Source organism: Beauveria bassiana (genome assembly GCF_000280675.1).
Source record: "Beauveria bassiana ARSEF 2860 unplaced genomic scaffold BBA_S00005, whole genome shotgun sequence".
Classification (NCBI taxonomy): domain Eukaryota; kingdom Fungi; phylum Ascomycota; class Sordariomycetes; order Hypocreales; family Cordycipitaceae; genus Beauveria; species Beauveria bassiana.
In genome coordinates this window covers 1,429,314-1,453,306 of record NW_007930840.1, presented here as the reverse complement: position 1 = coordinate 1,453,306, position 23,993 = coordinate 1,429,314, and the positions used below count along the sequence as shown (strand labels likewise).

Genomic DNA, 23,993 nt, shown 5'->3' with positions numbered 1-23,993 from the left:
CAAGACCAATTGACGAGCTGTTTCAGTGACCCCAAAATGCACGCTCACTCGTCCTGGCAAATCAACTTTTTAGCGGACTACTATTCAACAATATCTATACCCTGACTGCCTATGCAGCCAACAGCAAGATATCTCGCCGGCGCATCAGACCCGGCTGCGTGCTAGGACGGTGTCACTCAGCGGGCCATCGAGCAGGCGAGGGTCATGTTGACATCATGTCGCAACCTGATCAGAATGGGTAAACAAGGGAGACGACACTTTTCCCTACTAATGAACTAGCAAAAAAAAGTTGACCACATTGCTCGCCAGCAAACGTGTGGCATGGTCATTGTCGCGTACTTCCATGCAGTTGTTCTGATTGCCTCACAGTTGCCTGGTCTGGGGCTGTAGACCCGGAGCTGAGAGAAACACATAAACATATTTCCTACTCTACGTGGATCGATACAAGCCTTTCGTTCTTGTGGTATATATCTGAAGTAATGCGCTACACACGGCCATTAGCCGTGAGGTAGATGACGAGCAGTCGCGGTAATTTCTGCAGCCGCGGCCGCCAGCTGCCATTCTCAGAGCAAACGGCCGGTGTTTGTCTATTATCCACGCAACTTTTTCATTCTGTTTGACTTGAAGAACCTTCTCCCATACATCATCTCTTCTCTCGTTATGGGCAATCTCAAGATCAAATGCGTCGACAGCGGCCAAAGGTCACTTACCAGGCTGCCCAACCACCTACTCGTCGAGATTGGGAGCAGACTACACTGCGGCGATCTCCGCGCTTTGGTGATGACGAACAAACGTTTCCACGCGGTGTTTGAAGAAATGCTCTACAAAAAAGATACGTCAGGCCCTGACGATGCTAAATCCCTGTCCTGGGCGGCGAAGCGCAGTAATTTTGTCATCGCCAACAAAATTATCAATTTCGGCGGCAATCTCGATACTCCCAGCGGCAAGCTGAGCGGATCTAATGAAAGAGTTACAGCTCTCGTTCTCTCTATGGTCTCCGGATCCCGTGCCATGGCTACAATGCTGGTAGTAGCGGGTGCGAATGTGGACAAAGCACCAAACGCGTCGAAAATTCCCGTCTTTCTTGCACTCAAGAAGAACTGGCTCAGCCTTTTGGAGTTGATGGTCTCATTTGGCAAGGCGAACTTGGCTGTAATCAATGAAGAGGGCTACGGCTTACTCACGGCAGCGGCGCACCTCGATAATCTGAACGCTGTTCGCTATTTGCTGTCCGTCGCGTCTCGTCTCAGTCTGAAGCGTCCCGAGAAGGCCACCGCCTTCCATGGCGCCATCCTCCGCAACAACTTCGCCATCTTTTGTCTACTCCTGGAAAATCCGCACACATCTCCGAATACCCCTTGTGAACAAGGTAAAACACCACTGCAGCTTGCATGCGAGCAAGGCAAAATCGACTTTGTGCGCGCACTACTAGGCGACGCTAGAGTGAGCCCCCAACTTCCCGACGCTAAAAGCAACGACTGCCTGGTTTTAAAGGCACTTCAAGCGCAAAAGTTCGACTTGGTGATGCTCCTGCTCACGCACGAGAATTGCTGTAAGCCTGCTGCAGTGGTCTTCACCGAGGCGTGCAAGCTGAAAAGAGAGTTGATTGCGGGTATGGCCCTCGAGCTGCTCGATCCGAGCGAGCAACAGGCTCGCGAGTGGAGGAAGTTGGCGCAGGAGCATGGCCTCTGTGATCTTGTCAACATGCTGACACAGATGTTTGAGCTGTAGCTATGGTGAGAAAGTAAGCTCCAAGTGCAACTCGGGAGGGAAGGTATTCTGCTCGGATAAGCCGTATTGAACAGCGCGTATCTAGGATAAACTACATGATAAAATAGGATTCTAGATATCATAGTTCTAGAAGTCAAAATTTAGGAGTGTTTACTTCGAAGTAGGGCCTTTTCTAGACTGTTACTAACACCTCGTCGAGGACATTTTCACATCTACAATGAAAAAATGTAGCAGCGCCTTGCCTATTTATCCAATGCGCAAGTTTAGACATTGAGATATAGCGGGGTACTTGCTAAATATCTAGTTAGTTGGTTGTGATGCCACACCTGTTGGGATCGTTGTCGCAGTTGCATTGCGACGCGGCGCTGACCCAACCGGTAAGACGGCTTACAAAACGTTAGCTCAACCAACATCTCCCATATTCAACACAGGTATCACATACTTTGCAATGTCGCTCGAGTAGCAGTGCGTCGCGATGCCGTCCTGCAGGTTGCCTGTGTGCGAGACGGACCCCGAGTTGTAGAGGCGCGCGGCGTGGTAAAACGCCGACACATCACTGCGGCCCGCGCGGTTGAGCGTCTGCGCGAGCCCCTCGCCCTGGGCCGTGCCGGCCGTACCCTCGGAGATCATCTTGTAGATGGTGCTCGACGGGCACGGGTTTTGCACATGGCCGTTTTCGTTGCACGTGGCCTCGCCGTCGTGGTCCTGCATCAGCCCCGGGTTGCGCACCCCGTAGTTGGTCGTCTTGACGCGCACGCAGCCGTCAGACTCTTGCATGATGACGGCCAAGATGAACCGGTGGTCGACGCCCGTCGCGGCCGCGGCCTTTTGGATGCCGTCGTAGATGGCACCCTGTGCCCTCGAAGTAAGCGGCATGTCAAAGTCATTCGGGGGATTGACAACTTACCACTTCGGGGCCAGAGTCGTTGGCCTGGCCTTGGCCGCCACAAGAGCTAAACATTTGGTTCTTGTAGTTGTTGAACCTAAGTAATTAGTATACCGCGTATAGAGATATGGCGGGTAAGTGACTTACATGTCGACAAAAGACACCCAGCGGTTGCGGTCAGGCCAGCCGGCGCCGGTGCTGCCGTCGCCATAGTACATGCGGTACACGTCCTTTCCGGGCCCGATGCCGTCATTGGTGTTGCCGGAGTTGAAGTTGGCAATGGCGCCGTTGCTGACCCTGCCGCCGAGCTGGCGGCTGTCGAGGGCACCGATGGAAAAGTCCACCTCGGTGGTCGTGGGCGTAGAAGGGGCGGCAATGGCAGCGCCAGCCATGAGAGTTGAGACAACAGTTTTGGCAAACATTGCGTGATGTATATATAAATGTGTTGGAAGTGTACTTATGTATAGTATAGAAAGAAGAAGTTGTGATGATCTTAGCGAACAAAGCTTTCCGAAGTTGAGAGAGACGGGCTTCTATATACTTTTTGCTCTAAATTGTGCGACAAGCGCATTTTTCTGGACTGCTCGCTTCTCTTGAACATCACCTTCCACGCATTGCGGAAAAGCAGCTGCCCGTCCCGGTCTGGGCTGGGCGATACTCGCCACGCCACTTGCGGCGGTGGGGAGCCGGCATCTACGATACTCGGAACTGACCTCATGGTGCCCTTATCCCGTCCCGGTCTTGGTGACTAGACAACATGGAGAACCTACTAAAAGGTGGCTTTGAAGTTTTGTGATTGATGGACAAAACTTCCGAGTAGAGGGGCCTCCACTCATGGCGATGTAAGACGACTAATCAGAAGCCAAGTGGTGCAGCGTTGCAATAGCCAGGCAAGCACCATCCCGGAAAGGATAGCCGTATAGTCGGAAGACAGTGTTCCTAAATAAATCGATGAGTTTGTTCTTCCCGTATTGGCTCACTAATCTGGTGCGAATCCACACAGCGAAAAGGTACCCGACAGCGACATCTACAATACACAGAGGCGCGTTGGTGTGGTGGCACTTGAAAAACGTGCAGAATTTCTCAGATTGGAAATTAGCAAGGCTCCTCGCAAAAAAGACATTGACCGAAGTGTCTTTAATTTTCTTTCCTTCTGCTTTTGCGGTTCCGCTCTGGAGAGTATTGAGCCGGTCACAGCCCACATATCAACTAATCAAAAGAACTGCCTCAACCCTGATTGGCGCATTTGGATATCGACAGAAAACCCGTCCATCTTGCCGACCTTTGGCCCGGAGACCGACCCGTAAGCAAGACCGCCCGCCCTACGGAGATGTATTGAACGGCGGGGCGGGGCGGGGCGGGGCCGGCAGCGTGGGGAGCCTACCTCCACAGGCACCTGGGAGAGACGAGAGGTTTACATTGCCAGATGCGTAATTGTCGGCACCTCGACGGCGAAATATGGAGGCGCGTGCTCGGAAAGTCGGACCGCATTAGGCAGGTCGCTGGAGGGTTGTTGAGGTGCCTGGAGATGCCGCTAGCTAGAGAAAGGGGATTGCTGACAGGGACAGTGGCTACTGGGAAGTGAAGCAATAGCAAAAGGACGCCGGACGCTAAATCTGGCTGGCGTCGGCATTAGCGATGCCACTGAGTGCGGGAATGCAACATGGGTATGCAGGTCGGGGATGATACAGTACCTGCATGATTTCGCAAGATGTGGGCGAGAGCCTAGATGATCTCCCACCAAAAAGTCACTACCGTGGGTTCGATTGGGAGACATCTTACGATTGGCTGCATGGAGGGATTTTGACCTGCCGCATTTGATCGGGCGGTGAACCTGCGACAACTCTCGGCGGCGGCGTCTGCGGATATCTGAGGAGTTTCGCTCGGGGCGTCAAGGTCGGTTTTTAATGGCATTCAAAGTGAATCGTTGAAGACGAATAATTGATCCTACTGTCGAGTATACTGATAACCTCTTCAACGTCGGTTGACTGCCTGATTAGAAATGCGGATAGTAGACATCACCGGGTACGATTCCACGGAACCATGGAATAAGGCCGAGAGTCGGAGTATCAAGCCAGACATAAGGTACAAAGGCGCGCTCTGAATGGAATAGCTATCTTCTCAGACGAGCACAAAGCAGCCAGGTAATGATGCTGAATGTGAGCCTCCCTCTGCAAATCTCAAGAAGGAGGTTTTGATATGCCCCCACGGCCCCTAACTAGCGCATTTCTTCCCTAAAAGGGGCTTGCGAGGCCCAGATGCGATCAAGGCTTGTACAAAGAAAAGCAAACCTACAGTGTAACCATGACTTTGCTTGAACATGGCGTTTTTTTTTTTTTGACTGACTGACTGACTTATCGATTTTATTGAAATAAGGATGCCGTAAATAATGACCTGTTTCTAGACAGGACTCGTCGGATTCCACCTCTGCCGGACGTGGCAGTTCGGGATCAGGCAACTAGTTAGCGTATCAGTGAGAGAAAAGACAGAAGCCCAGTCCGGGGAATTCTCGATGGCAAATCGTGGGGCGCACGGCAGCCGCCCTTGTTACAATCCAACATGGCACATGGGCATACGAGCATGAGTCGTGGCGCTGACCTTTATTGAATAGCTCAAAGGCAGAGAGCCTTGGCGTCGGGCTGCTCTGGCAGCGTTCAACATCCAAAGACTGCCAAGCGTTTAGGTAGTTATAGAGAGCAGCCCTCTCTGGCTTACTCTTACAGGGCTAAAAGTAAGCTTGAAAGTTGTCCTTCTCGAGCTGGCGTAGCTTGTCTTGCTTATCAGGTAGTCAGCTGCTTAATGCACCGTAGATCTCGCTTACGCGCTAGCGATTCTTGACAGGACGAACTGGTGCACGCGACACATGCTGTCGGACTATTGCCCAGGCTGATGACGTTTTGATGTCCTGTTCCAAGACATGCGTCTTCAGCCAACAAGAATGCAAGGACCAAGAACTAACTTCAGCTTGGGACATTTGTTCAAGATTTCAGCCAATTCAAAGAGAAAAAAATATATAAAAAGGAAAAGAAACGCCAGAAATGCAACGAAATGCAACGAAAATATCTCATTATCTACAAGGCACAGCGCCAATCCCGACCTGCACGTCATTGCGACGAGAGATTGAGAAGTGGATGCAAGTGTTCACCAGTGGCAACTTTGGTCTACATGTTTGTCTGCGGTACGCCGGTAACTACCTTTTGCTACCTACCCAACTACGGTGGAGCTGCAGCAACGCCTGTCCCCTCAAACACTTCAAAACTTTTTTTTCTCTTTGAGCCTCCCATCTATTCCTTTGTCATTTTCTCTTCCGCCACCATCTCGAGGGCAGGTTTCTAAACATATTAACCCATGGGGCCCCAGCAAAGCGCGAGAGACATTGTCGAGCACGTTGCGCAATCGGCGCCTCTGAGAGGTCCCCTGTCGTCCTAGGCCGCTACCAAACTCAGACCTCGACATACCAATCCGTGGCCTGTCCCTCTCTAAATTGTCACATCGACACGACCGCGAACCATTTCGAGACCTCGCGGTAGTCGATCGGTCGTCTGGGACCGCTTGCGAAGAAAAAGGGACGGCTTTCCGGCAAATTGGGTCTTGAGGGCGTGGTCTGGGCCAACCACTCCTCGTCCAGAAGAGCAGAAGTAGCGTGCAGCTTTGCTGCTGTTGGTTGGACCATTTTACCGTCTCTCGCTACGCGGCTATGAAGTTTGCCAAAGAGCTCGAGAGAGATGCTGTTCCAGGTTTGTGCATTTTCAGTCAGCAGCTGAGGTGCCGTGCACCGTCAAGAAGCACCATCATGCTAATGCAGTCCTTTCCCTCTCTGTAGAATGGCGCGTCAAGTATCTCAACTACAAGGCGGGCAAGAAATACGTCAAGGCCGTTGCCCGCGCCGTCAATCGAGCCAACGGCACCACGCCAAAACTGCGCGGCAGTCGAGGAACATCTATATTCGGACAGCTACCAAATAGCAATACCCAGCAGACCTTTCGAACGACCTTTAACGACCGTGAATACCGTCAATCTCTGACGTCAGGGCCTACCTCGTCAAGCCGCCCGCCTGCCTACACCTCGGGCACGCCATACGAGGTGCGACCGTCGCCTGCCCGCGATGTGCCTGTAAAGGACAAGAAAGGTGCCGAGGACGATGCTTTGAACCGGACACCCGATAATACCATGCAATATGGTAGTTTCGTCCCGACACCGCCCAACCCTAGTCCCCTGGCTCAACGGGGCACCAGCGGCGAGTTCGAGCTGCCGGCACCGGCTATGCATCCTGCGCCGCATGCTGCCTCGCCAGACCTTGCTGTGCAGTCTCGCGATTGGGCACAAAAGCCCCGGCCGACCGAAAGACGGAACTCTAGTACCATTCTGCCGGTGACGCAGTCCAACGGCTCCCTTGCCTCGACCTGGGACAAGCGCAAAGCTCGCGGCAGCATCGAACAGCATCACCCTTCGCCGCTGCGACGCATTTTTTCTTATTCACCCACCATGACACGAGATGCTTCCATTGCGACCCTCGGTCTGGAGCCGTTTGATCTCGTCCGAGAGAGGGAGCATGATTTTTACGAGTTTATGGACTCGGAGCTCGACAAGGTCGAGTCTTTCTATAAGCTCAAGGAGGAGCAGGCCGGTAGAAGGCTAGTGCTGTTGCGGGAGCAACTACACGAAATGCGCGACCGTCGATTGCAAGAGTTGGTGCCCTCATCGGCCAATGCGTCGTCGCAAGAGCACACGGCGCTCCACGGCAACGACTCGGACAGCGGCACAGACCGTAACGGTAACCACAACGGCAACCACTGGATGCCCTCCATCAAGACCAAGCTCTTCCCGCCGGGTCCCAACTCCAAGGCGCTCCGCACCATGCCCGACACGCCCTACATGAGCGGCGGCGGCGGCCCCCGTAGCGAAGGGCACCGCGACTACATCCGTCGGCCCGACGAGCAAGACGTCTCGTACCGCACCGCCAAGCGTAAGCTCAAGCTCGCGCTGCAGGAATTCTACCGCGGCCTGGAGCTGCTCAAGTCGTACGCGCTGCTCAACCGCACCGCCTTTCGCAAGATCAACAAAAAGTTTGACAAGGCCGTCAACGCCCGCCCGCCGCTGCGCTACGTCAACGAAAAGGTCAACAAGGCCCAATTCGTCAACAGTGACGTGCTTGAAGGCCACATCAAGGCTGTTGAGGACCTGTATGCTCGCTACTTTGAGCGCGGCAACCACAAGCTCGCCGCCGGCAAGCTCCGGAGCCTCGTCAAGAAGTCGAGCGACGAGTCGGGTAGCTCCTTTCTCAACGGCTTCCTCATCGGCACGGGCATCGTCTTTTCCATCCAAGGCCTCGTCTACGGCATCCAGCTGCTATTTGGCGACGACGCGCGGCTCAGACTGCACACGAGCTATCTTATGCAGATTTACGCCGGCTACTTTCTCATGCTACTCCTCTTTGCCCTCTTTTGCATCAACTGCTACGTGTGGACAAAGTGCAAGGTCAACTACTCCTTCATCTTTGAGCTCGACCCTCGCACCCGCATCGACTGGCGCCGCATGGCCGAGTTTCCCAGCTTCTTTCTGCTCATCTTGGGCATCGTCATGTGGGCCAACTTTAGCCGCTACGGCAACGACAGCCTGTATCTATACTACCCCGTGTTGCTGATTGGCTTTACAGCGCTCGTCATCTTTATGCCGCTGCCCGTCCTCGCGCACAAGAGCCGTCGGTGGTTTGGCTACTCGCACTGGCGCCTGCTCCTTGCGGGCATCTACCCGGTCGAGTTTCGCGACTTTTTCCTCGGCGACATGTACTGCTCCCTGACATACTGTATGGCCAATGTCGAGCTGTTTTTTTGCCTCTATACCAATGAATGGGACAACCCGTCGCAATGCAACTCGAGTCACTCGCGTTGGCTTGGTTTTCTGACGACGGTGCCGGCACTCTGGCGTTTCTTCCAGTGTCTCCGTCGTTATCATGACACGCGCAACATATTTCCGCACCTTGTCAACGGTGGCAAATATTCCATGACAATCTTGTCCTATGTGTTCCTGTCCAACTACCGCATCCACCGCACAAACACCAACATGGGACTATTTATATTCTTCTCCGTCGTAAACAGTATCTACTGCTGTAAGCATTCTCTCACCTGCCCCCCCCCTCCCCCCTCGGTTTGACTTTTACTAATCAGCAACAGCCATCTGGGATCTGTTTATGGATTTCTCTCTTCTCCAGTTCCACTCGCGCCACTTTTGGCTGCGCGACATTCTGGCACTCAAGAAAAAGTGGCCATACTACTTCATTATGATAATCGATCCTATCCTCCGCTTCAACTGGATTCTGTTTGTGGTGCTGCCCATGGATGCCAACCACTCCACCATCTTCTCCTTTGCCGTTGCCCTCCTCGAGGTGACGCGCCGCGGCATGTGGGCGCTGTTCCGCGTCGAGAACGAGCACTGTGCCAACGTTGGCCAGTACAAGGCCTCTCGCGACGTGCCCCTGCCGTACCGCATCGAGCCGCTGATGGCACAGGCCACCAGCACAGAGCAGTCGCCCGTGATACGTCCCGGTCACAAGCAGCAGCGGAGCGACGCCGATGCGGATGCGGAGCAGAAGCGGGCCGAAGCGGGCAGCACTTCCTCACCCGCCGAGGCAGGACCGTCGACCGGCACCGCGCCCCTCCAGCCCGCCGCAGCTGCCGACACGCAGACTTCTTGGCCTCAGCGCGTGACCTCGGCCCCGGCGGCAGACCCGCGCCCCACGAGCGGCTTCTCCACCGCTACGAGCGCCACGGCCGTCGCGAGCGGCTCCCAGAGCGGCGTCGGCGGCGGCCTGTTCCGGCGCCGCGCCGACTCGACGCGCACATTCTCCCAGATTCTCGCCGATGCGCACACACAGGACTTTGAGAAGAAGCGCAAGAAGAAGAAGCCGACAGATGGTCTGGATGCCCAAAGCGCAGTCGCGGCTGTGGAGAGCGACGACGCCGACGATGATGATGACAGCGATGATGATTCGGGAGATGAGCAGGTAGCGGTGCGGGAGAGCGTGCGGTTGATGCGCCGAGGAGACGGCGGCGCGATTATGGAAGAGGAAGTATGACAAACTCTTCTGGCGGAACATACATTGTGGTGATGGGCTCCTCACAGAGGGAGGGCATGTGTTGCCTCTTTTCTTGTTTTTTGTCAATGTCTTCTACTTTTCTGGGATAGACAGGTTTCATTTTATTCTTCATATCATTTACTCTTTAGCATTACCAACAAGGTTTCATTTCTCTCCCAGACCTAACACATCCTAGCCTTCAATTACTAAATGACTGTCAAGAATGTTCAAAGATGACATATTTGTTAAATTTGGGTATGACGGAGACGGTATTCTATATTCTCTCTACAACCACTGCGCCCCCTGTCTCGCTAAGCCAACATCACCCACACTGGTATACGCATCATATTAAAGAAAAAAAGACTAGATTTCACAGAGCAGCATAAAGTTAGTGCTCCCACTCATTGTCCACCTTCTCCCAGTTATCCAAGAAGCCTTTGAAGAACTGGACACCAAGACCGGGGTCGAGGGCGCCAGTGGTGGCACGAATCGAGTGCATGCTGAGCTGGGGCATGCCTGCATCGGCGGCCTTGCAGCCCATGAAGCTTGAGAGCATGGGACCGATGGTGCCGCCGGAGCGGGAGTCGTTGCGAATCTGGAACGGCTGAAGGCGGTGGCCGATGAGCTCAGCAATGCGGGCAAGAACGGCCGTAGACACGGCGTCAGTGGTCATGTGGCCGTTGGAGTCGCAGGCAACGACGATACCGACATTGAGCTGCGGGATATGGTCGGGCAGGTACTGGTCCAGGAAGTTGGGGTTGCCGGCGTGGGATACGTCGGCAGACAGGAGGAACGACTTGGCGTAGGCCTGGCCCTGGAGGCCAGGGCCGTAAGTGTCGGGATTGAGAGCCTCGACAGTGCGCTCGACAACCGAGGGGAGGAACGTGCCGCCGGCACCCTGGCGCAGCTTGGAGCCGATTTCCTCATCGTCAAAGAGAGCCGTCACCTTGACGTAAGTGTCGTCTTCCTTGTCCTCGGCGGCGAGCAGACCAATAAGGGCACCCCACGAGCAGAGCTTATCGTCAATGCGGCCAGCGGAAATCATGTCGCGGTCGAGACCAACGGTCTGGGCGGGCTGCGCGTCGTAGAGCTCGAGTTCCCAGTTAACGATATCGGCGTACGTGCTGATGCTGAGCTCCTTGGCGATGAGCTTAACGAGCTTTGGGGGCTGGGTGTTGACAAAGGAGCCATCGGGACCAAGGCGCTCAGTCTGGGCGTCACTGTTGGTGCTCTCGAGCCCGATGATGGGGACGGCCTGGGTCTCCTTATTCTGTTGGCCCAGGATGCCAACGCCAAAGTGCGGGGCGAGCGTGGGAATCTTGGCAATGGGCCAGTCGAGACGGACGAGACGGGACGAGGTCTTGCCAGTCTTAGGGTCGCGCACAATGACGCGACCACCGATGGCGAGATCGCGATCCCACCAGGTCTCGTTAAGCGCGCCGGCATAGGGCGCAACGCCGAGTTGTAGGAAGCCGGCCTTGTTCGGCTTGGTGCTGACGGGCTTGAGGCGGGCGGTGAGAGCGTCAATGTGGCCGCCGACCATGGCGAAGCCGGGCGCCTGGCCCGTCTTGTAGCCGCGGCCGACGGCAAAGGCAATGATGGAGCTGCCATTGCGGGAGACGTAGTACTTGCCGCCCGCATGGATCTTGCCGGCCCAAGACTCGCGAGAGGGAAGCTGCAGGATCATTAGCATGACGAGCGGACAGACAAACAGACTAGGGTCCAAGTCTTACCTCCTTGTAGCCGGCACTGTGTAGCTTGGTCTTGCAGTACTCGACCGTGTGGAAGACGGTCGGGTTCTCTATTAAAAAGTCGCAAAAGGGCTTGGTGAAGGCCTCAGGCTTGGTGGCGGCGACCTGGCAGAGACGGCAGTCGTTGTCCTGGTCGAGGTGCCAATTGATCTGGCTAACCTCGTGGGGCTGCAGCTGGGCGATACAGGCGGCACAGGCGCGATTGTCCTTGACATTGCGGCCGTCCATGTCGGCGAGAAGGAAGCTTTGGGAAGCCTTGGAGAGAGTGCGGGAGGACATGGTGGGGGCGGAATTGTAGCTATCGGCGACGCTATGGGGTTGGGGGCGGCGGTAAGTGAAGCTGGTGAAGGAAGCAGCTGGTGTCGGGGCCTGGCGGGCGGGCCCAGCCGAGTAGCTGTCGGCGACGGAAAAGGGCGAGCGGCGTGTCATGATGCCGACGGAGTGCAGATGGGAGGTGCGTAGAGGAGAAAATGTGGAAGGGTAGGAGAGATGGCGGAGGCGGGGAGAGGATGTCTATTATAGAAGCAGCTCAAGCTTGGATGGGAAGGTCTGAAAGCGTCACGGAGACTAACTGTAATTGTCTGGTGGAGACTTGGCGCACGTTATCGCGGCTGATCCCCAATGCTGGAGCTGGCCACTGAGAGCGCTGTATGCTACTATAGGGCGCTATAAATGGTTAGCGTTTAGTGGCTTGCGGTGCCTGACGTACCCGGCGATATGGTTTCTCATAGTAGGTACTGAGCAATATAGATATTGACGAATTATCTCTTGAAACATTTACTGACAACAGCACCGCTCCCAGAACTATGTCATTAATCCCAAAAAGCATATCAGCAGTATTAGCAGAGGTTTTCTGTCACGAAAATGCGCCCTCGCTGCCTGGTAACTACCCCGTACAGTTCAGCCACAGAAAGGCACTATATGTGCCACTATAACTTTCCTCAGCCTTCGCCAGCCTCCCATTGTCTCAGTGGCTCGTGCAGCCTGACCTTCCGCACACGGCCTGGCTTTACCGTGTCTCAGCCCCGCTCATGCTACATACACCTACCCGATAGATGGCTTTCTCTCGATCTGCCAATGCCAATCAACCAATCTAGCCCCAATCTCATGAGCTGAGTCACTGGGTGTAAAGGACGGCTGAAAGAGAGACATGAGATCCGAATCAGGTGTGTTGATTGCACAATGTGTGTGTCATGTTTAGACAAATTGCTCAACCAGCCTCGCTTCGACGCCGCACTCGATTTTAATTCTTGTGGCGCGACATGTCACTCTTGGCCGCGGGAAGATACTTGAATAGATAGATTGAGTTTGACGATGGTCGTTTAAATTATGTATTAACAATTAATGGCAAAACAGCGCTTTATGCTATGCAATATGTAGAAATGATCGAACTACCTCTGCAAGGTGAATGACGCATACACAACAAGACGCCAAAAAATCTTCCTCGTTTTCAATACAAGAGAAAGTTGTACCGCAACTTAGTATGCGTGGTACTTGGGCCAGTCAATCGAGTCGACGTCCTCGTAGCAGCGCGTGCTGGCCGCAAACTCGTGGCTCGACGTGGAGCCGGCCGGCAGGTCATTGAGCGTGGCGCACTGCGGCAGCAGGCTCAACGGCGCGCAGCCCTCGGGAATATTGCGCTCAATCTGGCCGTCCTCGCCGACCGTCGTCTGGGCCTGCTTGATAATGACAAACTCCTTGCCGCCATAGTACGCGAGCGCTTCACGGCAGGCAACGTACGTGAGCGGGTAGAGTTCGGGGATCGGGTTTGGGAACCCCGTGATGCCCGTGCGGTAGTTACCGTCGCCTCCGGAGCCCGCGTTGAGGAACAGCGTCGACAGCGTCTCGGAATCCTTGTCCGGCACGAGCGACAGCACCTCGGAAAAGGGCGGGGTGCCGCCGTCCGAGACGGTGTTGGAGTTGCCGTAGCGCACGTCGGACGCGGTGCCGTTTACGTAAAAGAGGCGCGCGACGCTGGCGTCGGACGACTGGCCGACGTAGTTGAGCGCGGGGCCGACGTGGATCGAAGCCACAAAGGTGCCGTGCACGGGAGGGCTGAGGTCCTGGCTGGGATCGGTCACGTTGAGCACCAGGTTGAAGCCGTTGGAGGCGGACGTCTCGGGGTACGCAGGGCCGGTGCTGGTGGGAGCGGCGGCGGCGAGGCTGGCAAGACCGAGAGCGGCAATGGGAGCAATCATGTCGACGGCTGTAGTGGTGGTTGAACGACCGAAGAGGCAAAAAGGAGTCGTGTGCGGAGTATTGAGGTGATTAAGTTGTTGATGATGATTCGCAAAATAATAGATGCATGTGGCTGTCGAGTCGCTTTATAGTGGACGCTCGGCAAAGTATACGCTTTTAATCCCCTCTATAAATATTTTCTTGATGCTGCTCTTCAGCTCCAACGGCAAATCTGCCCGATTACTTGAACCAATCGTCATGCCGCTCAAACCTCGGCAACACCATTCATTGGTGGCAATACCCTTTTCTCTGCTCATGCCAAGCGATCAAGATGGAGACGGTGGGGGGCGCTTCACCGAGCGATGCCCTTGGCGATACGAGTTTTTGGGGGTTCAGTGCGTGCTCTGTCGTCATTTCTCCCGCTGCTACTGCTGATGAGCCGCTAGCTAAAGTGCCAAAGTCCTTAGCGCTGGGGGGTTGCTCTTCCCCGTCACTGCCGTCAGCTCGTATCGACTGGTGGAAAGGTTGCATTCTCTGTAGTTGAAAAGTGTCAGCCCTACATCAAGGGTTGGCGAAATGCAGAGCAAATAGAACATAAGAAACGTTGTGGTTGGTGGAATATATTTTGGTTGGTTGCATTGTCTGTTGACAATGCAGTTCCGGCCCCGAAAGCCGCTTGTGGAAAGCTGACATTTCGGCTGCTGCTTCATTCCTCGCATGATTCGGCCGAATACATTTCGTTTAGCTGCAATTCAGGGTTAACAATGCGAAAACTACGCCATTTTCTTTTTGCAGAGCCGCTACCGAGGGGGCGATGCCATATTTGGCATGAGCGGCTCACTAATTAATTTAGTTAGTTGACCTTGCACTTGGACACCACATTTCGAAGAGTCGTATTCTGCGTGGTATCAATGCTCATGACAGTTTCTAAAATGTCCTAGATCGCAATGTAAACGTCGATTGGCATCATTTATGCTCCGGGGTTTGAACTTTCCCTGCAAGACTTGAACCTCGCATCAAGATGTCCCCGATTCACACTGCAAATGTCCACTGGAATCGGTTATTTAGCTTGCTCTCATCAATTGCTCATGGCGCGGCATGTACCTTGCGCGACAAGAGAACTAGATCCTCGGCTGGATACAAAGTATGCTAGTGTCTCTGACCTGCACGATTACAGGAACCTTTTATTCGACGACTCGATAGAGAGTAAAATTTGAGAGCACTACTAGACGGCCCTGTTGGGGCGCTTGGCCGTCTCACCAGAGTTTACACCAGAGTTTATAACATGTCCCGGCAAAACAAAAAGAAAAAAGCTCAGATCATTCTTAACTTTAATAGATACTATACATGACAGCATTTGAGCTTTTCAAATTCAGCCAGGACATTCAGGCTTCGTTTCCCAACAAAAAAAGGACTTCCGGCGATACTAGGACCCGCCGAGCAGGCATTGTTCATCGCTGCACACGTATGTATAGCTATTTATACTGCACAATGGCCAGATAAATCGCCTCGTACACAAAAATTCGACGTCGCAGTAGTAAATGATGATGCAACGTGGCTCTATGCCTTGCTATAAACGTTGGTAATCACGGCTCATCATTATAGAGCTCGCCAAAGCATCTTTTAGTTTTGGTTGCGCGCTACGCTTTAAACCAAATTTTATCTGATCTTATCAATCAGTCAATCCAAGCTAGTGGGATCCTCCCCTGTCACAACTTGATCAGGCCACTACGACTACGGTACGAATAATCACTACCTCGCAATGACCCTCCCGAGTCGGCGCTATCGGTCGACCGAAGATCCGGGGTGTTTGATCTGATAAGACAAGCCACCCATGCTCACTGTCACGCACTTGTCACGCACTTGTCACGCACTTTGTTCCCGTAACTAGCTGCACATTTGCCCTCCCCCCTTTTTTTTCTTAATCTCTCACCCATCTATAAATCAAAGCACTTTAGACTCGTCTTCTTTCTTTTCCATCATGGCGTTTGAAGACTTACCCTACGAGCTACTCCTGCACATTCTCTGCAACCTGCCCGACCTGACAACGCTAGACGCCCTGCTCCGCGGCTCGCCGGCCGCGTACCGCCTCTTTGACCAGGGCGCGTGCGCGGCCGAAATCTTTGAGTGCGTCTTGTCCGACGGCTGCGTGTGCGACCACGTGCAGGTGCTGATGCGGCAGGTGGCGCTGCTGCGGTCCGGCGCGCGCCCGTTTCCCCCCGGCTACACCGAGTACACGCCGTGGCCGGTGGCGCCGGGCATCGCGTCGTTTCGCCGGCAAGTCATTGAGGAGTCGCTGCGGCACAGCTCGCGGCAAAAGGCGTCGCCGGCTGGCTTCGCGCCGCGGCGGCTGGACCGCGACACGGAGCCGTGCATCCTGCGGAGCGTGCTGGTGACGGCGCGGCGGCTGACGGCGACGTCGCTCGACTGCCTGCGCTTCTACCTCGACGAGCTCGCGCGCATGACGAGCGAGCAGCAGCAAGTCTACAATGTCAACGGCAACAACGGCAACGGCAACGGCAACGGCAACAATTACGATGCCGTGGGCTCGGTCGCGGCGCTGCCGCCCGCGTGGAGCGAAGAGCAGCGGTGCGTGCGGACGCTGTGGCGGCTGCAGCTTATATTTGACGTGAAGCGCGCAGCGCGGCGCGGCACGCTGGGGTGGTCCAAGAAGGACCTTAAGAGCCTCGAGGGCATCGCGGCCATGAGCACGAGCGAGGACGACTGGTGGCTGGGCCTGCAGGTCAGCAGCTTCAGCCAGCACTGGCCGGGCGGCGCCGACTGCGGCGAGCGCTTCTTCTACCACGCGGCCGCGCACCACGACTGCTACTACCCGGACGTGATGCACCCGGAGCGGCACGAGTACGCGACCGTCATGGACTGGGTCCGACACCGCCGCGGCCACGACTTTGCCACGCGCGTGAACCAGGGCGTCTTGAGCCCGACGACCTTGGCCGCCGGCGGCATTGGCGGCGACAACAAGAACAACGGTGAGGAGGTGTGCCGTGGGGCGGTCGAGGCGCCGGCGCCAGCGCTGGGGGACCGCAGGAAGCTCGTGTTCGCGTCGGCCGTTATGCAGTATTATGAAAATGCGCGGCCGGGGAGCGCTGGCGCGGGGCTCGAGGGCGGCGGCGCGCAGGCCCTGGACATTGCGCTGCTTCGGCAGACGGGATTCGCGCTGTGGTCAAATCAGCGGCTCAAGGTGTTGAAGAACCTCTCTGATCTGCCCAGGCTCTTGCATCAAACAAAGACGCTCGCCTAGGGCCAACCATGTACAATGAACCAGGGAACTGGTTCGACCTCTTGTAAAAATACCTCAGCCTCTTGTTGTAATAGCGTTTTGAACTTTGGTGATGAATCTCGACTTCTTATTATATCGCTTCGACTCACACAGCCCATCTTGAAGACTGCATGTGCCGACCGCCGTCATTGACGTGGATGGCCAATTTTTGAGGATCATCGGCCGCGCTTGTGACAAGCCATGTATGCGAGATGCCGTGTTATATACATGCGCCGTATTAGTATTTTCCCGCCACATAGGCGGGGTATTTTCTTTGGTTCCCAGATGGGTAAAAGAGCTTGAATATCACTGCGCATTTTGGGTCTCGTCATTTTTTTCTTTCTCTTTTTTTCTCACCCTTTTGGCGTCATGCATGCGTCGTACGCTGCACCGGCTCGGCGCCGTCTCGCCGCCTGGCCCGTGAGCCTGAGCCCGGAGTTCACTCAAGAGCCGTAGTCACGGGGACGGCAATGCCAGCCACCTTCAGCCCAACGTACCCAAGTGCCGACGAGTAAATGAATCTTGCTGGCACTTTGGCGATGCACTTATCCCCTCGCCAGCACCGTCTCTCCAAAAAATGCGCCCCGTGTATGGTATCGTTGCGACATTAAACGACGAGTCGTTTTGAGCTTGACTGTGGAATGGCCTTGGGATTGACTTCTGGTCGCTGTCAACGAGGGCGAGAGACGGCTCAAAAGGCCAATAGACGCCGTGTTGCAGGCTCGTCTGTCACCTTTTACAGCCGGTCCTTTTGTACTTGATGCCTGTTCTTGCCCAAGCTCTCCGACCTTGGCGCACGCAAGCTGCCCTTTTGGGGTATACTTTAGCCCAAGACACGGTGCTGCATCCCCGCATGAAGCTTGCACCAACTTGCTATGTGCAGATACCGGTCGGTATTAGTAGTGCCACGAGCAAAAAAAGCTGACAGTGGATTTGCCATTTTGTCGCAACATTGACGACGAGATGTCGAGGGCATAATCCTGATTCAACATTTCGGCGACACCTCTTAGTTGCAAAATTTCTCATTTGGCGATTTTCCGTAAGACGGCTGTTCGGATCTCTGGTATCCATTTTGGCTGGACGCGCACTCGGCAGCTCGGAGGCGACGCCCGGCCACGAAACTCGGGGTTTCGTATCTATATGCCCGCACCCGTTCAAACGAACAAACTGGAGCTGCGGGTTATCTTGTCCTTTCAGGTTGTCCGCATCGCAAATCCTTTTTATGGTCTAGATGATTGTCGGGGCCAAGGAGGGCCGCATCAGCGCCCTCCCCCCCGGTTCGGAGACTTTTCGGAGAAGCAGCAAGCTACTACAACAATGACGGCAAATTATTGGATTTCAATGGAGCTTTGCGCCTAGCTCTTTTATTCTACTTGGTACGCCCAAAAGGTGCCAAGTGAGCGAATAGAGAATCGCCGAATATGACAAGATGACCCGCAAAAGCAGAGTTTGGGAAACACGCCACTCGTAAACTCGTTTCCCTCTCACCTCTCTCGTAGAGCTCTCGTAGGATAATTAGGGGAGGTGTTTAATTGTTGTTAGCTTGCTCTTCTCTGTTAGCTTCGAGCTACCCCGCTCGATCGATGGGCTCCAGAACTGTTGATCCTTGGGCAAAAGGCGTCGTCCCGGTGCGACACCACAGCTACGGCTTGGCAAATGCTGTAAATTTAGTGCCCATCCTTTATTACGTTTCTTGTCAAACTCGATGCACCACACCCACGGCAATGTTAACCCCCCTCCAAAAAAGAAAAAGTTGGCCTAAAGCAAGCCACAAGGGTTAGGTAGGCACACGTTTTGGCTTGTTCTGCGTCCAGCTTTCAGCCAAAAGTGGAGGCGATTTGCAACACCGAAACCCGAGATAAGTCCCCATCAACCCCACGACACCACGACATGAACGGAACGGCGGGCGGGCGGGTTTAGCTTGTCGCCTTGAACTGGCGGGTGCAGCGGCCGGTCTCTCTGAGCACCATTACTACAAGCCGAAACGCCACGGATTTGAGAAGAGGAACATGGTGGACATGCCGAAAATGCTGCGAGGTTTGCCTTGTACCGGGCAAATGGGGCCGTTCGACTGGCATGACGTTTTGTGTGCAGCAATAGCCTCGCCGAGCGAAATCTCCGCCCTCACCCCTCCTCTCCCCTCCATCTTGTAATTTGTGAGGACTTTTGAGATTGGACGAGGGGAGGAGGGTCCCCCCTCCGTCAACAAAGGAGGGGTTTCGGCCCAGAGATGCCCCCAATATGGGCGTTTGCTGGAGGAGACGTGCAAAAGCGGGAAATGTATAAAGACGCGCGGGGTGCTCGCTCGAAGCGTCGTCCCCCTCCTCCTGCATCAAACATACTTTTTTTTTTGTACACGTACAGACTACTTTTTTCATAAGCGGTAGTGCGACAAGACTATCAACACACACACACACATCCGCCTCCTATAAAAAGGGAAAGCTACTCCGTTTCCTTCCCTCCCCTCCCACTCTCGATCTTATACACATTACAACTGTTGTCTGCCCTCAAAACGCAGCAAAAACAAATCATTCATAATGGTATCCTTCCGCCCTTTATCCCGTTCTTTACCTTTGGTGGCCGCATCCCGCTCGGCGCTCTTCCATTCGTGCGCTCCCTCGCCCGTCCTCCGACACGCCGGCGCTGTCCGCGGCCGCGCGGCGGCGCCCGTTTACACCAAGCTGGGCGGCGGAGCGCCGGCGGCAGCATCTCCGGGCCTCGTTCCCTCATCGTTTCGTGCGCTGACCACTGCCCGCGAAAAGGTCAAAGTTCTTCTTGTTCTCTACGACGGCGGCAAGCACGCCGAGCAGGTTAGTCCTTTTTTTTTTTCCCTTGATTTCTTTTGGGCCTGCTCTGCCCATTTTGGCCAAACCAGCCACGTCAAGAAACTTGCTTTGTTGTCTTGGATACGCTTTCAAGTTTGGTCTTGTTGGTGCCTCGCTTGGTCTACACAGAAGCTATGAACAACAAGAATGCTAACATGCCTGACCCTCTCTCCAGGTCCCCGAACTTCTCGGCACCACCGAGAATGAGCTCGGTCTGCGCAAGTGGCTCGAGGACCAGGGCCACACCCTCGTCACCACCTCTGACAAGGAGGGCGAAAACTCAAAGTTTGACCAAGAGCTCGTCGACGCCGAAGTCATCATCACCACTCCGTAAGCCCGCGTCCTTTCCCCCCCCTTTTTTTCCCCGTCTCCCATATCTTTCCCAGGCTAATCACCTCTCTTCCCACAACCCACCAGCTTCCACCCGGGCTACCTCACGGCCGAGCGCCTCGCCAAGGCCAAGAACCTCAAACTCGCCGTAACGGCCGGCATCGGCTCCGACCACGTTGACCTCAACGCGGCCAACAAGACCAACGGCGGCATCACCGTCGCCGAAGTCACCGGCAGCAACGTCGTCTCCGTCGCCGAGCACGTCGTCATGACCATTCTCGTGCTCGTCCGCAACTTTGTCCCCGCCCACGAGCAGGTCGCGCGCGGCGACTGGGACGTGGCCGCCGTCGCCAAGCAAGAGTACGACCTCGAGAACAAGGTCGTCGGCACCGTCGCCGTCGGCCGCATCGGCGAGCGCGTGCTCCGCCGCCTCAAGGCCTTTGACTGCAAGGAGCTGCTGTACTACGACTACCAGCCGCTGTCGCCCGCCGCGGAAAAGGAGATTGGCGCCCGCCGCGTCGACTCGCTGGAGGAGATGCTCGCGCAGTGCGACATTGTCACCATCAACTGCCCGCTCCACGAAAAGACAAAGGGTCTTTTCAACAAGGAGCTCATTAGCAAGATGAAGAAGGGTACGAATGCCAGACCTTTAATGTGATATTCGAGCAGAGGGTTAAGGGATCAGATTGACTAACACGAAACCCAAACAGGCTCCTACCTCATCAACACCGCCCGCGGCGCCATCGTCGTCAAGGAAGATGTCGCCGCCGCGCTCGAGTCGGGCCACCTCGCCGGCTACGGCGGCGACGTCTGGTTCCCCCAGCCCGCGCCCAAGGACCACCCGCTGCGCACCGCCAAGAACCCCTTTGGCGGCGGCAACGCCATGGTCCCTCACATGTCGGGCACCTCGCTCGACGCCCAGAAGCGCTACGCCGACGGCACAAAGGCCATCCTGACCAGCTACTTTTCCGGCAAGCACGACTACCGCCCCGAGGACCTGATTGTCCACAAGGGCGACTACGCCACCAAGGCCTACGGCCAGCGCAAGTAAAATATGTTTTATGCTGAGTTGGGGAAGGGGGAACAATGTTTGTAATGAAGTGAAATCTTGGAATCCAATTTTTTTTTTTCCGTTATTAAAGGACAATTTTTTCGGTGCACCGACATGAGCCTGGACGCCCGTTGTGTATATCCATAGGTGTAGCTAGCAATGCATCACATCATCTGGATCTTGGTCTGCTGAGAAAAACGTGTCACCAAGAAATCTGTGCAATCCATCAATCCGTATGAGCGCAAGGCAAGACATTGACGTCGTTGAATTAGTACTGTAAAATGTACCCAAATGCGGTATACAGGTGTAATGTTATCGAGCTCCCCAACGCCCGGCCAAGGCTGTCTCATTCGCCTGACCATGCTAATGTTGTTTTAATCGTCATTTTGATCCAACACGATCAAATCGGGAAATCATACAAGAAGAAGCAATTTTCAAGGTGCATGAAATACAAACAAAGGGCACATAATTTGATGCCCTGTACACAGCCGTCTTCACTATTTCCAAAACTGCCACCACTTCTTGTCACGCTCGCCCATGCCTTTGCGATCTCGCCCATGCACGCGCAGGAAAAACACGGGCACGCCGGCCAGCACGAAGCCCACCACTAGCAATGTCTGCAGCGGCTGCGCAAACACCGCACGACTGAGTAGAAACAGGCTCACGCAGCAAAAAATAATGGGCGTCGTGATCCACGTCTTGTACGGGCGCTCGAGGTTGGGTTCGCGGACGCGCAGTATTATGAGGCCGAGGACAGTGAGAAAGTAAAACGTGTAGCCGGCGACGCCGTAAAACGTGACGAGCGTGGCAAACTCGCCGCCGACGCAGTACGCCGCAGTGAGGGCGCAGTTGAGCAGCAGCGCGTACACGGGCGTGTAAAACAAACCCGTGTCCTCGTCGCCGACGCAGCTTCGTAGCTTCTTGGTGAGCCAGGAGCGGGTGCGCTGCGTCGAGAGCGAATCCTCAAGCATACGGTCACCAAAGCCGATGCGGCCAAAGACGGTCGGAATGTAGCCCTCCTTGCCAGCAACGTAGATGAGACGGCCGGCGGTAAAGGTGGACGAGTTGAGGGCGCCAAAGCAGCTGAAGCTGACAATGATGGCAATAACCAAAGCGCCGGCGGGTCCAAAGACGCGCGAGCCAAAGAGCACGGCGACGGTGTTGGAGCCATTGATGGCAGGCAGCGGCAGCACGAGGAAATAGGCAATGTTGGCGAGGACGTAGCAGAGGATGACGAGCGGCATGGCTGTGTGGATGACGCGCGGGAGGTCGCGGCTGGGATTGCGAAATTCACCGACGACGTAGTTAGTCTAGTGCAGGAAATGTCAGCATAATGCGTTTGATCGAGGAAGATTGTGGTGACGACCTACATTGTCCCAGCCGTCAAAGGCCCAGAGCCCAGCATACAGGGCGAGAGCCCACGCCGACAGGTCGGTCGTTGTTCCCTCAAACCAGTCGTGTTTTTTCCATTCGAGCGTGGGCTCGCCCGTCAGGGTGTGACCCGTGATGCCGACGACGATGCCCGTCACCGTGATGAAGATCAGCGCCACAAACTTGAGAAACATGAGCAAGTCGTTGACCCTAGTCCCAACGCGGGTAGAGACACAATTCAGTAGCGTCACGGACAGGATGCCCAAGAGTGCGACGCCCTTGCTGATCCAAGGGCTCACCGTCTCGGCCTCGGCGCCAATGGCGGCGCGCACCAGATACTCGCCCATGATGATGGCAATGATGGCGGCGCTGCCTGGCTTGAGCACCAGCACAGCCGACCACGTAAACAGAAACCCCGCGAGCTCGCCAAACGTCTTGGCCAGGTAGATTTGCGCGCCACCGTTGAGGGGGATGGCACCTCCAAGCTCCGCGTACGAGGCACCACCCGTCCAGGCCAGCACGCCGGCTACTACCCACACGACAAGGCCTGCACCCGCCGACCCGACGCGCGAGCTCACCTGGCTGGGCGAGGAGAAGATGCCGGAGCCGATGATAAGCCCCACAATCAGCGACAGGCCGTTGAGGTAGGTGAGCGTTTTGTGTTTTTCGAGCGAGCCACCACCGAGCCCGCCCCCACGACGACGCCCCGAGGACGTGGGCGCCCCGATCGGCGCGTATCCGCCACCAGCTGTCGAGGAGAGCGGAAATAGGTTGGCAGCGAAATCAAATGTGGAAGAGACTGAGTAGGATCGGCCGAGACGCGTACTGGCGGCGCCGTGCGCGGCGGGATTGTCGTTGTCGAATGGGTCTTCTTCCTCGACGAGTGAAAGGCGACGCGAGGAAGAGATGCTGGGCCGCGAGGAGAGGTCCGACGGGGAGTCGGCATTGCCAGTGCCGCCGCCGTTGTCGTGCATGACGCTAGAGGAGGCGAGGGAGGCGAGCTCGAGGGAGTCGCGCGTCTGCGACGGTAGCCCGCCGTTGTACGCGGGCATCGTCGGTTCGGGAGCTATGCTATCGAAAGGAGCGAGAGCTGATCGAACGGAGAGAGAAGAATGCGGGCGTGCTACTGACGGCCCATTACGCAGTCGTGGTCAGTATCGGCTTGGCTGGATGGGCTCAGTGAGGGGAAGCCGCAATCTCGAACAGGGAGGTGTGGTGGTTTGTGCCGAATCGCCTATGCGCTGCGTTGGCCTGAGCTGCACTGCAGGCGGTGGGCGGGTGGGTGCCGGAATATAGATGTCGTGTAAGCTCGGGGATGAGATGATGCTGTTAAAAAATCAAATGCTGTAACTAGCGGCTGCGATGATTGAATTGTGTGATTAATCCTGTCTGGTTTGGAGTATGGGGGGTTTAAGCTTGCAGACGCATTCAAAGGGGGAAGAGAGACGATGTTTGGCTTTGTTTGGCGGATTTAAAATTGGCTCCAAAGATAGGCCCCCAGTACCTAAGGTACCT

General features: G+C 55.3%; 8 protein-coding genes across 8 annotated transcripts; 4 read left to right on the top strand and 4 right to left on the bottom strand.

The window, feature by feature from the left end:
• Positions 1–660: 660 nt before the first annotated feature.
• BBA_02740 (ankyrin 2,3/unc44) lies at positions 661–1,731 on the top strand (the record flags this gene model as incomplete). The annotated part of the gene is made up of 1 exon (XM_008597837.1): positions 661–1,731. The coding sequence occupies one exon, from the start codon at positions 661–663 to the stop codon at positions 1,729–1,731; it is 1,071 nt and encodes a 356-aa protein (XP_008596059.1).
• A 304-nt stretch (positions 1,732–2,035) lies between these two features.
• Positions 2,036–3,039, bottom strand: BBA_02739 (exo-beta-1,3-glucanase; the record flags this gene model as incomplete). The annotated part of the gene is made up of 4 exons (XM_008597836.1): positions 2,036–2,117; positions 2,174–2,583; positions 2,639–2,714; positions 2,765–3,039. The coding sequence occupies 4 exons, from the start codon at positions 3,037–3,039 to the stop codon at positions 2,036–2,038; spliced, it is 843 nt and encodes a 280-aa protein (XP_008596058.1).
• A 3,275-nt stretch (positions 3,040–6,314) lies between these two features.
• On the top strand, positions 6,315–9,692 carry BBA_02738 (EXS family protein; the record flags this gene model as incomplete). The annotated part of the gene is made up of 3 exons (XM_008597835.1): positions 6,315–6,354; positions 6,441–8,726; positions 8,791–9,692. The coding sequence occupies 3 exons, from the start codon at positions 6,315–6,317 to the stop codon at positions 9,690–9,692; spliced, it is 3,228 nt and encodes a 1,075-aa protein (XP_008596057.1).
• A 388-nt stretch (positions 9,693–10,080) lies between these two features.
• Positions 10,081–11,872, bottom strand: BBA_02737 (aminopeptidase I zinc metalloprotease; the record flags this gene model as incomplete). The annotated part of the gene is made up of 2 exons (XM_008597834.1): positions 10,081–11,367; positions 11,426–11,872. The coding sequence occupies 2 exons, from the start codon at positions 11,870–11,872 to the stop codon at positions 10,081–10,083; spliced, it is 1,734 nt and encodes a 577-aa protein (XP_008596056.1).
• Positions 11,873–12,921: 1,049 nt separating this feature from the next.
• On the bottom strand, positions 12,922–13,641 carry BBA_02736 (uncharacterized protein; the record flags this gene model as incomplete). Its single annotated transcript, XM_008597833.1, has 1 exon — positions 12,922–13,641. The coding sequence occupies one exon, from the start codon at positions 13,639–13,641 to the stop codon at positions 12,922–12,924; it is 720 nt and encodes a 239-aa protein (XP_008596055.1).
• A 1,961-nt stretch (positions 13,642–15,602) lies between these two features.
• Positions 15,603–16,883, top strand: BBA_02735 (uncharacterized protein; the record flags this gene model as incomplete). The annotated part of the gene is made up of 1 exon (XM_008597832.1): positions 15,603–16,883. The coding sequence occupies one exon, from the start codon at positions 15,603–15,605 to the stop codon at positions 16,881–16,883; it is 1,281 nt and encodes a 426-aa protein (XP_008596054.1).
• Positions 16,884–19,438: 2,555 nt separating this feature from the next.
• BBA_02734 (formate dehydrogenase) lies at positions 19,439–21,107 on the top strand (the record flags this gene model as incomplete). Its single annotated transcript, XM_008597831.1, has 4 exons — positions 19,439–19,711; positions 19,902–20,056; positions 20,144–20,688; positions 20,767–21,107. 4 exons carry the CDS (start codon positions 19,439–19,441, stop codon positions 21,105–21,107), a joined length of 1,314 nt encoding a protein of 437 aa, XP_008596053.1.
• A 497-nt stretch (positions 21,108–21,604) lies between these two features.
• Positions 21,605–23,530, bottom strand: BBA_02733 (blood-brain barrier large neutral amino acid transporter; the record flags this gene model as incomplete). Its single annotated transcript, XM_008597830.1, has 2 exons — positions 21,605–22,417; positions 22,478–23,530. The coding sequence occupies 2 exons, from the start codon at positions 23,528–23,530 to the stop codon at positions 21,605–21,607; spliced, it is 1,866 nt and encodes a 621-aa protein (XP_008596052.1).
• Positions 23,531–23,993: the final 463 nt, after the last annotated feature.